At 38.3% G+C, this 12,437-nt stretch overlaps 1 protein-coding gene across 4 annotated transcripts in view; it reads right to left on the reverse strand.

Moving 5' to 3' along the window:
- The window catches only part of DCDC1 (doublecortin domain containing 1), a 439,829-nt gene that overhangs the window by 65,563 nt on the left and 361,829 nt on the right, over positions 1–12,437 (reverse strand). For 3 of the 4 annotated variants that reach the window (XM_044259012.1, XM_044259011.1, XM_044259010.1), the window contains 4 exons: positions 11,787–11,968; positions 7,456–7,554; positions 2,860–2,959; positions 799–934 (listed from right to left, as the gene is read on the reverse strand). In XM_044259012.1, the coding sequence (XP_044114947.1) occupies positions 799–934; positions 2,860–2,959; positions 7,456–7,554; positions 11,787–11,968 (517 nt within the window). The remainder of the gene's footprint in view (positions 1–798; positions 935–2,859; positions 2,960–7,455; positions 7,555–11,786; positions 11,969–12,437) is intronic. The other variant, XM_044259009.1, reaches the window with a different exon arrangement.

Here is a 12,437-nt window from a genome sequence, read left to right on the forward strand (position 1 = left end):
TGATTCCCCCTATAGGCTTCCCTTCAGGCATCTAAGCTACACCAAGGAAACATGGAGGACACTGTCCATTATTCAGAACCCTGCGACAAGTCACCTCTCCAGTTGCCCTCACTAGTCCAACCTGAGGCACAGCCCTGTCAGCCTGGATCTGGTTTCTGAGGCATGCAGCCCTGACCCAAGACTTGCTGAGAGTCATGCTAGAGAGCTTTCCAGAAGTGGTTGTCAAGGAGGGGTGAAGGGGAACTGTAGTAAGAACAGAGATGAATACTCAGCCATAGCCAGGTTTCAGGGGGGCCAAAGAGAGCAGAGTAGAGTCTGAGTCAGGCAGGAAGCATCACCCGCCCAAAGCACTGCCTGGGCCAAAAGAATGGAACACAGTCACCCAGCCATGGACATCAGTCACCAAGACCCAGAAAGCAAGAGACTCCCTTCCATCTGAGAGAGGAACTAAAGAGAGACTCTGGGGACTGGGGAATCTGAAAGATTTCCCTAAAGGGACTATTTAAATTAATGGATGAGACAAAATTTAAACCTGACTGGAAATTTTGTTTTTCTTAACAAAAAACAAAGAATTCCTGGTTTGTTAAAGACAAAATAAATTACATTTTCTTTACATATCCAAAGTGTAGTGTGAATTAAAATATGCAATCCTGTTAAATATATAATTTTGTCTAAAGAGCTAAACAGCAGGATATAGGAGTGAAATACAACCTATTTAAACAAATTTAATTTTTAAAAAAGCAGGATCAAGCATTAATCTTGGCCACATATATTATGGTAAATAATTCTAATGCTTACCCTCTATCTTACGTATACTGCAGAAAGTTTGGATTTTAGAAATATCTGATGCTAAGTTCCTCAGGAAGATTTGCTTCTTTTGCTGAGCAGTGGACACATCAGGATTGATCCAGTGTTCTCCACATGAAGCATATACCTAGCAAAGAAGTGAATCTCTTATCCCGTGTACAACCGTTCATAACAGTGTTATCAGTAATAACCAAACCCAGCCAAAAGTACAAACAAAATGTCCTATAATAGGCAAATAGTTAAACAAACCATGATGCTATGGAATAATAGTGATAAAAAGGGAAAACTGTTGGTGAATGTAACAACTTTGAAGGATCTCAAGGGTTTTCTATCAAAAAAAAAAAAAAAGAGTATTTCTCCATACTATCTTTGCAACTTCCTGTGAATCTAAAATTTTTCCAAATTAAAGTTTTATGAAATAATTTTTTGAAGGAAGGAAAGAAAGAAAGGACAGGAGGGAGGGAGGGAAGGAGGGAGGAAGGAAAGGGAGGTAGGTATATATTAGGGCTCTGTAAACTATGGCTGAGGCCCAGATCTGGCCTGCTGCCTGTCTGTGTAAATAGAGTTTTATTAGAACACAGTTATGCCCACTCATTTCCATGCTGTCTGTCACTGCTTTTGTGCTTCACAATGGCAGGAGCTGATGTTTCATTAGAGATCATATGGTCTGTAAATATTTACTAACTGATCTTTTGCAGAAGAAGTTGGACAAAACCACTGGTATAAATGAACTTGTAATATATTAATGTGGCTATTTCTAGACATTGAGATTATAGATGATAGCTGTTCTTCATGCTGCTTATATTCATTTCGTCAATGAATTCGTACTTCTTCGAAGTAAGAAAAAAATAGAGGGATGTATTGAGAACACTCAGTAGGAAGAAAATTGCTACTCGGTGCTCTTCCGTGGCCCCACAATGGTGCTTATACACACCCCTGTATGACGACTTGGGAAAAACTTTCTCAAAAATTTCTTCTGTTTGAACAACAGGCTTCCTTTTTTCCTCTGGACACACATGTAACTGTTGATGTTTCTGTCTCTGCGTCGGCTGCCCAGAACAGTGACAGGTTTGTTTCGAGCAAATGCACGGAATCTGGTAACAGTCACTCCTGTCTCCATCCTTTCACTCATACTCCCTTCGCCCTGGTGGCCCCATCTACTTATCCTTCCATTAAATTTATCCTTCTGTATCTTAGGTTTAAATGCAATCTACCTTGAGTTCTTTCTGAAATAACACAGTGAGTTAACAAACCAGCAAAAGCAAAAAAAAATATATATTAAATACCAACAAACTAAAACCTTGGCAGTGACAGTGTTAGAATTCAAGAGATCTCCCCAGGTTCTAAGAACACAGACTTTCCCCTCTGCCATGCTGCTTCTGCTATTAGTCGTCAGTACTATGGTTTAAGACTCGCTCAAGGGGTCTTTACATTCAGGGCCTGAACTGAGTACTGCTACTATGGTGTGAGCTCGGTTCTCTGTTCAAAGAATTTCAGGCATCGGTCAGGCAAGTTTTCTTTTCGAGCTGATATCTCAAATTCCATAAATGGGAGAAAAGGCTGATTGCTAAAGTCCTTCTGCTCAGTCATCTCCAGCCACCCAGGTAGGTTGTGCGAAACACTAGATGTAATTTTTTTCTGGAAGAGTGAAATTATCATTTAATAAGAACACTAAACAACTACACTTTGAAAGCCTCAAAAAGAAGAAAGGATCTGCCTTTCAGAGTAAGAGACAGAAATCAGAAGTGGGTAATAATCCGGTCTTGTCTAGCTTCCACCCTCATTTCTAAAGTGGGGGTCATGACAGCATCCATCCCACAGGGTCGTCCTGATCCTTAAATGAGTTTATTCTGAGAAAGCCCTGAAAATCATGCCTGACAGTAGCTCTCAACCCTGAGCTGTTAGCATGAGGTTTTGAGGGCTGCTGAGTAAGGCTAACTCAGAGAAAATAAGGGGAGAAGCAGTTAGTGTTGGGAAGTCCTGTATGTTAAAACATTTGTCTTTTAGTTGTATGTGTGGCCCATATTTCCAGTTTCACATTCATGTCTTTACCAGTTCATCCCTTTGAAGGTCTTTTAAGGCAAAGATTTCTTTTCCTTTTTCATTGAACAATCTCCGGGCTGCAGAAGGTAAATTTAAAATTTCAGTGCACCTGTAGTAAGAGACAGAAAAATTGAGCTTGTAGATAGAAGGCTTTTGGCAGAGAAGAGAGAAAATGTGAGAAATCAAGGGTCTGGACCATCAGTGCCCACTCCTGCTGCAGACCGGTGAGACCACCCAGAGGTGGGCCCTGGAGCCCATAAGACCCCTCTGTAGACTCATTCCCCCCCATCCAAGCTGTGGGACTTGGGCAAATTAACCTCTCTAAGCCTCAATTTCTTATCTTCCAGGGTTTTAGTGAGGATTGAAGGTTGATTTTGAAAAGTGCTTAGCACAGTGCCAGGCGTGATCAACAAATAAGTAGGCATATCATGATTGAGTTTTCCTTCTTCAATATGCTGCACACTTTCTAATTGTGTGCCTTTGTTCATGCTCTTCCTTCTACCTAAAACACTTTCTTTGGCTTTTTTTTTTTGTGGAAGTTCTATTCTCTCTATGACCAGAGTCATAACCATCACCAAGCAGTTTCTCACCTCCCTCCACTAGAAGTGATCTCCACAGCCTTTTAACTCCCTTTCAAACAGTAACTTTTACCCTGGCGAACCAGTCAACAGTGATTTCCACACCCCAGACCCCAAACAAGCATTTGGCCTGCCCTATAGATATCAAAATGAATGATACTGTTTTCTTGTTCCCTGAGGGGCTCCCTCTCTTGTTAGGGGAGAGACAGGTCAACAACTGAAGTATAATATGCAGGAGTGGGTCGTGTCATAGGCACCCAGCCAAGGTGCTGTGAGAACACAGGAAAAACAAAACGACGGATTCTCCAGGGAACACCTATGGAAGGAAGTAACATTTGGGTTGGGCCTTTTCAAATGAATAAAAGTTGATCAAGAAGGGTCAGGACCCAGGCCCCTGGGTGGCTCAGTGGGTTAAGCCGCTGCCTTCGGCTCAGGTCATGATCTCAGGGTCCTGGGATTGAGTCCCACATCAGGCTCTCTGCTTAGCAGGGAGCCTGCTTCCTCCTCTCTCTCTGCCTGCCTCTCTGCCTACTTGTAATCTCTCTCTGTCAAATAAATAAATAAAATCTTTAAGAAAAAAAAAAAAAAAAAAAGAAGGGTCAGGACCTAGAGGCGTTTTGTATAGCTGGATCTGAGTGTATGGATGAGAGCAGGAGCCAGATGAAGCTGGAAAAGAAGACAGGAACCCATGGAAAGCACTTAAGATACCAGGCTAAGAAACAGGCCTCTATCCCATAAACAGCAGGAAGTCATTGAAGGTAGAAGAGTAGGGGTGTGGTTTTATCAGATCTGCTCTGTAGAAAGTTAGCTAGCTGTAGGACAGGTAGAAGGTACACTGAAGTAGGAGAGGCTGGAAGTTACACAGCCGGTTCAGGAGAGTAGTAAGGAGGCCAAATTGCAAGGGAAGAGGAGGGATGGGTAAAGGAATGTGATGGGGCTGTTGAGAAGACTGTTGAGATGATCCCACCTTTGGAACAAAGAAAATAAAGGATTCTTGCTAAATACATTTTACATTAGAATATACTGTCTATAGTAAGTGAATTAGAAGTGACTTTATGCTGATCAGGAAGGCTAAACTATATAAAGACTGTTTCTCAATTTTATTTCCTTAGATGGGATAAAGCAATTGAGCAGATAATTAGGCTCTCCATTTCTCTGAGAGGTCTTAGAAGGAAATAAGTCAATGAGACCTAAGTCTCTGCCTTTTGTGTTATAGCTCTGGAAGTTGGTGGACCACAGGAGTTCGTAGGGAGGGAATGGAAAGGAACTATAAGAAGACTGAGCCCCCAGCCACAAGATGTGCCTGCTTCTCTTTCTTTGCTGTCCAAAGACCCAAACTGATTCTTTCTACTTTCCCAAAATGGATATCTTTGTGGGTCCAGGCAGTTATAGCACGACCCAAGAAGAGTTACCATTCTCATATCTGCTCCTACTCACATTTTCCTGAAGAACATTTGGACTATGGGAATATCTTGTTTTAGGACAACGAGTGGGAGAATTGAAGGAATGGGTGGTTGTAAATCTCCCTTCCTTTTTTGAAACCCTGGTTTTAATAGTGCTGAATTTAATTGGCCCATGGAGGTGGTTTAGAGAGGATTGTGATAAGCCTTTTCCTCTCTATTTAATTCCTCCAACTTGATCACATGCCAGTCAACATAAATGGAGAGAGAAGAAAAGAACTGGCCATTAAGTGCTTGAGGAGGCATGTGGATATGGAGTCAGATTGCCTGGGTTCATATTCTAGATCTCCTGTTCTGGTTGTGTAAACTTGAAAAAGTCCCTTAACTTCTCTCAGCCTCATTTGCCCCATCAATAAAAAGACACAGTAGAACTTATCTCACAGTGATATTTCATAGATTAAATGAATGGATATCTGTAAAGTGCCTGGAACATAACCAGTCAACAACGCTTTATCAGAATGGATCAAGCACTATGAGCATTTCATAGCTACTCTCACTTAATTCTCACATCATTTCTTTTTTTTTTTTTTTAAGATTTTATTTATTTATTTGACAGAGATCACAAGTAGGCAGAGAAGCAGGCTCCCTGCTGAGCAGAGAGTCCCATGCGGGGCTTGATCCCAGGACCCTGGGATCATGACCTGAGCCGAAGGCAGAGGCTTTAACCCACTGAGCCACCCAGGCACCCCGACTCTCTCTCACATCATTTCTGAGAGGCCCATTTTACTGATGAGGAAGCTGAGCCAAGGTTAATTTCTTTGCCCAAGATTGCATACTAACAAGGAGGAGAGCTGAAATTCAAACCTAAATCTGAGTCCTTCACAGCACTAGAGGGTCCCCCCAAGAGGCCACCATCATAGAATAATGAGATAGTTGGTCTACATAGCAAGGAGACTGAGGCTGAGGTGCTGAGCAAATGGTCCGGATTTCTCCACCACATGGAGGCAAAGGTCCTATGAATAAGGTCCTCTGACTTGCACACCAGGAGTTAGGACTGGCAACCACTCCGATTTATAGGGAGTCCAGAAAAGTCCAGTCTTATCTCATGCTCTGTCAGGACGAGAGTGGAGGCGGAGTGGCAAGTGGAGCTGGTACCTTGGGTGCTGTATTTCAATACAACCCAGGATCCCCTGGGACAAAAGCGCAGGGGTGGAAGGGAGCAAGTCTGTCTCCCAGGTCTGCAGATCGCTACATTTCTTAAGAGTGGGGACTTCCTTCTCCTGATGATTAGCAAGAAGACCCATCTCAGGAGCCCCAGTACAGCCTTCCAGTTATTTCAATATTGTGGCAAAATGTACCAAAGCTATGGATACATGCTTTCCTCTTTTATCTTCTTGCATTATATCTTTGTCTTTTTAGGTCTCTCTCATTTTCTCTCATCTCTGTGTGGACTTCCCTAACAGCTGCCCCTCACCAGGTTCCTCCTCCTTCCTGGTCATCTATAAAATGATCCCTTGATTATTTTCACTTCTGTACAATTAAATACTGCCTTCTGAGGCTTTCTGATAGTTTCCCTAAGCACACTGACTTCCCAACAATTTAGGAGTTTCCTAAGAGCAAGGGATGTCTTGCCCCCTTCCCTTTCAATCTCCAGTAGAATATCTGACACCCGTTGATGCAAAACAGATATTGAAAAGAATTAAATTCTTTGGTGCTTTCTTCTTAACTCTTCATCCAATCCTGTTTTACAAAGAGGAAAATGGAACTCAGAGAAGGGGAGCACTTTGCTGAAGTTTTCCAGTTAGTTAATGGCAAACCTGGGGTTAAAATCAATCCCTTTGACCATTAATACAGTGGTATTTCCAATACCATGCTGCCTAAAACTTAAAATATCAACTAAAAGCTTCATATTTATTGCTGAAAAATAGTGCTTATTGTACTACTAGATCTTCTTTTGGCTTTGGAGGTGGAAGAACCACCACCAAAAAAAGATAATCAAAACTGTCTGGAGTTAGTTATTAAATTAAAATTAGCATAATTTCCTTATATCATGTAAGATTGCCCCCTGTATTCAATAAGACATATTTTGCCAAAACATTTATACCTGGTGGTCTACCTTTAAACAGTTATCAAATTCTATGGGAATAATTCTTGTTTTGGTAGGAAAATATTGATCAAAAGAAAATTACAACATATTTCACAAATATGATATAGGTTGATGACATTTAAAAATTGGTTTAAAGTAGATAAGTACTGATTTCAATTCAAACAAGTGTAAACCAAAGAAAAGTGCTATACAATTGTGATTTTTTTTTAATGGGAATAATTTATATTTACAGAGTTGGTATTTCAGAAGCTAAGGGAAATTGCCAGCCTTTGACATTTGGGGCAAAAATTAATTAATTAGCACTGGTATCATAAATTCACACAGTTTATATATTTCACAGATTAAAAACTCCAAAATCATTGTATTAACAGCATTTTTCTTACGCAGATACATATGTATTTTGTATTGTGTGTTATATATAATTATATATATAGAGAGAGAGTTATATGAATAATATATATATAATTATTCAGGCACTAGAATGGAAAATATCTTTGCATTTAAGATACTAAGTATTTACCTCTCCAAAAGTTGGTGAAACTCAGTCTGGGTTGTTTCTGTTTCAAAATAGTTAGTAATGTGGTTTTTCACATTCTTTTCCCTTTTAACGTCAACATTTCTGAAACAAATGGTCCAAGATTTGACTGATATGTCAGTATATGTTATCAATTAACTTTTATCTTTACATACACGAAAGAATCACAAGGTTTAAACTTATTATTATTTGTCCTAAAATAAAATGTCTCCTTAAAAAAAAAAAAAAGAGGATTTCAGGGCTGTCTGGGTGGGTCAGTCTGTTAACTGTCTGACTCTTGATTTTGTTTGAGGTGGTGACGTCAGGGTCCTGAGAACCCTGGTAGGTCTCCATACTCAACGCAGAGTGTGCTTGGGATTCTCTCTCTCCTTTTCCCTCTGCCCCCTCTCTTCTCTCTCCCTAAAAATAAATAAATAAATAAAATATTTTAAAAAGGACTTCAAAAACTATTGCAATTAAATTATGTTTATAAACATTTATACTATGAACAATTTATATAAGAAAATGAATTTTCAGTATTTTAATCCTCTTTGAAAAATGCTGAACTTTCTGAGATGTGGATTTATCCGTTTTAAAGAAATTGCAGAGATTACATTCATTTTGCCTGTGTTTTTTATATATTGTTCATATTCATATGTTTATTCACATATTATTTAGGTTATTAATCCAAACCTAAAAATTTTTAAACAGTAAAGTGATTAATAATGGTCATAGAGGGGTGCTTGGGTGGCTAGTCATTAAGCATCTGCCTTGGGCTCAGGTCATGATCCCAGAGTCCTGGGATCGAGCCCCACATCGGGCTCCTTGCTCAGTGGGAAGCCTGCTTCTCCCTCTCCGACTCCCCTTGTTTGTGTTCCCTCTCTTGTTGTCTCTCTCTGTCAAATAAATAAATAAAATCTTTAAAAAAATAATAGTCATACAAATAAGAGACTCAATCTCACAAAACAAACTGAGGGTTGCGGTGGGGAAGGGGGTAGGGACAGAGTGGTTGGGTTATGGACATTGGGGAAGGTATGTGCTATGGTGAATGCTGTGAAGTGTGTAAACCTGGTGATTCACACACCTGTACCCCTGGGGCTAATAATACATTGTATGTTAATAAAAAAATGAAAAAAAATAATGATCATAGAAAAAATGCTTAATTGGAATATGTATCTGCTCAAATTTTCAAGTTAGAAAATTATCTGGTGTATTTTTAGAATCTCTGTATTTTATTGAATAAAAAAAAGGTCAAGTATAGTTATTCACTCACAAAAAATGGTAATCAAGCGTAGTGAATAAATAAATAAATTCAATAAGCATTAATTTAGGGCCTATTGTGGGCCCTATATCCTGTGGTAAATAAAATGGCTTAGTGCCTTGATTAACGAGGACACACATTTTGTCTGTTTCCATGACCAGACCATAGCAGAAAGCACATATATGGATGAATAACACATCACTGCTGTTCCATCTCATGGGCAGAAACATAAACAGATAATCACAACACAGAGTGGTAGGACTTATGCTGGTGAAAAACCCACATGATCAGAGCAATGGGGAACATAGAAGCTACAGCTTATTCAGGGGTGAGTAGTGTTATCATCAAGAAATGAAGTACGAACTCATTCTCAGAACACCTCTATTATTTTAAGTCAGATGGAAGGTATTGATGAGTGGCAGGGGTTCAGGAGTGGGAATTGGAGAGAGTGTTGATAAGAGATAGAACTAGAAAAATAAGCAGGAACAGCTCACAAAGGGCCTTAAAAGCTATAGTTAGGTGCTTAAGAGAGTCCAGGGATCATAACTTAGTAATAACTTACTCGTTAAAATTATGTAAAAATATAAACTTTATCACATAGCTACATATTGAGCCTTTCCTCTTAGAATTCCTTAAAATGTCACTTATAAAATTCTCCTTGTTTAACCTGCTATTCTGAGAGATGAAATTCACCTGGAAATCACAATGGTTTGAATTTATTTGAATTTGACAGCCGCTGTTCAAGACTAAGTGACAAGATCTTGTTACTCACCAAGCGTAATGATCGGCTAAATCACAAACAAATGATATCTGATCTCCCTTTGGCTTTGTAGATAGAGGAACCAGCAACAACAAATTTCCCTTAAAACTGTCTAGAATGAATCATTATGTAACTAAAGGACAGCATGCAACCGGGCAAGATTTGGTTAAAATGGATCTGTACTTCATCATTCTAGCTTGATTTTGCTTGTAAAGACACGAAATAGCCCAGCTATCTTTCTTCTTACAAACAAGTTTCAAGTTAATACAAGTAATGTACTCCCTCCTGTCATTAGCCTTTATTTCTTCTGAAAGAGAAAATATTTAACTTGGATATATGAAAAGTAGCACAGCAGGACTTCTACTTTGCACAACTCTGGGATGCTGTTTGTATAGAACATAATGTGAAAAGTGTCCTCTGGAACTGGGAAATGCAGCTGCCCTGTAATGTTAGCCAAAACTCTTCCCATTTGAACCTTCTGTTAACCAGTATTTACATACAGCTCTGGGCCAAACAATGCTATTGATTCTGTAGAAAATTTTCTGAAATGACCAAGAAAAATTAATGTATATTTAGAAGAGTTTAATGTCAAGTATATGCCAGTGTACTTTAATTTGGGGGGGATAATTAATTCATGTAGTGAACAAAGTGAATACTTGATTAATTAGGGCAAACCATTCCATGATCAGAGGGTTTCACATACTTTCTGCTGGAACTGTTAGCCAAATTAACAAATCTCTCAAATTATGTTTGGATTACCTGATTGAACTATGCATTTTAAAACATTAATGGGGGGTGCCTGGGTGGCTCAGTTAAAGCCTCTGCCTTCAGCTCAGGTCATGATCCTAGTGTGCTGGGATCGAGCCCCACATAGGGCTCTCTGCTCAGCGGGGAGCCTGCTTCCCCCTCTCTCTGCCTGTCTCTCTGCCTATTTGTGATCTCTCTCTCTCTCTGTCAAATAAATAAGTAAAACATTAATGGGAAAAGATAATATCTGTATATAATTTTGAGCCCCAGTGAAAGATATAGTGTGAAAAAATAAATGGAGGAAGGGACAAAAATTATTTATTAACTTTGGAAGTTAAAAAGTCATATATGCCACTTTAAGGGCATTACCCTCACATTTTACATTCAGCAGAATGAGCTAATTATGAAATGTATGCGTCAAAGATTTCAATTTCAGGCTTGACTTTACTTTCAAGATTAATATTTTACTTTATCATCTTTACAGGCAGTTCAGTGGACAGCCGATCTGAATGTTACTCATTGTTCAGCGATGTATGAAGTATATTTAATCAATGTGAAGAAAGTAATATTAAACGATTATCAGCAGCCTCAAATATTCTAAACATCTCAAAAGAAAGGTCAGGAGGTAACATTAACATCACTGCTAATAATATGAGAAACAATGTATTTAACTCATTCTTTACATTACAGCTTTGCACTGGTCTGCGATTTCTTTTGTCATAATTGTAATGAAAATACAGCAAGTGATTTTTCTCCAATATTGGAGAAATTCTGGCTGCATGGGAAGATTTTATGCCAACTTATAACATAAGCTAAAGAGCAGATTGATGTTTTTCGAGAATGATAAGCTTTTAAAATGTTATTTCAAGGCAGAGAAATAAAGTATATGAAGTTATATTTTGAGAACTATATTCACTTGTTAAATATCCCAAAGATCTGAATGTAAATAATAATGTACAATAATAATTTAAATAAGGAATTGCATAATCTGTAAGAAGCAATTTATGATTTCAGTTATTTTGAAACACATTAATAAAACTTAAGCAAAATGCTAATTCAAAATAGACTTTGATCCCAGAACTTTTTTTATATCTGAATTACCCATTTCTAACTCATTATTTTCTCCAGTGCTTAGGTTCAACCAGAAGAGTTAAAATTAAGTTCCTGACAAGTTTTAATTAAATCTCAGTTTGTATTTTTATCACCAAATATCAACATGGGAGCCCTTTTTTAATTAATTAATTTGTATATTTATTTATTTTAAAGATTTACTTATTTATTTAAGAGAGAGAGTGAATAGAGGGAGGGGCAAAGGAGAGGAAGAGAGACAGAATCTCAAGCAGATTCCCCAGTGAGCGTGGAGATTGAGGCAGTGCTTGATCCTAGGACCCTACATCCCTGAGATCATAACTTCAACAAAAATTAAGTGTTGCTTAACCAATGGAGCCACCCAGGCACCTTGGGATCCCTTTTTAAAAATAAACACATAATTCTCCCAGAAACACATCCATAGAGAAGACAAAAATTTGTACAAATTAGAAATGAGAAGTCTGAGCAAAATGTTCTTACTGTATTTTCCGTCCAGGTGAGATGTCTGGACCAATTATAACAAAGGCTCTGTTTTTATTCTTGTCTCCATTCCGTAGAACTCTGAGCCTCACAGGGACACACAGCTCTGGGGTCTTACAGATAGATTTCTTCATGGGAGGACTGTTTGGAATAAGCAGTCCTTCTATTGGCCAATCAAACTCCTTCAGAAAGAAATGACAAGAATGTGATGATAAGTAAGAACAGTCATTTCTAGATATAAAAAAAATTAACCACATAACTTAAACCCTTAATTTTTCATTCATGCATCAAAAAATGTATTGGGGATCATCTAAGATGTTCCAGACAATTCTAATTGATGTCTCATTTAATTAAAAAGGAACAATTTTAAGATTAGTAGTTTTTGTAAATGTGTGTAAAACCTGTGTTGTGTCACAACATAGAAGACTTAGTTCCTCTCAGAGAATCAACATTCTAAAAAGATAAAACCGAATTAGCTTGGGATATTTTTGCTTGTATGTGAAGTATCTTTAATCAATGTGGAGAATTATGAACAGTGGTTTTATCATAGCCTGATGTAGTATTATCTTAAACTAGATCTATTTGGCAAAGAAGAATACATTTGAGGAACTCTCCAAAAACCAAAATGAGATGACAAAAGAACTTAGACCA

The sequence above is a fragment of the Neovison vison genome, chromosome 7 (genome assembly GCF_020171115.1).
Source record: "Neovison vison isolate M4711 chromosome 7, ASM_NN_V1, whole genome shotgun sequence".
In the NCBI taxonomy this organism is placed as follows: Eukaryota; Metazoa; Chordata; class Mammalia; order Carnivora; family Mustelidae; genus Neogale; species Neogale vison.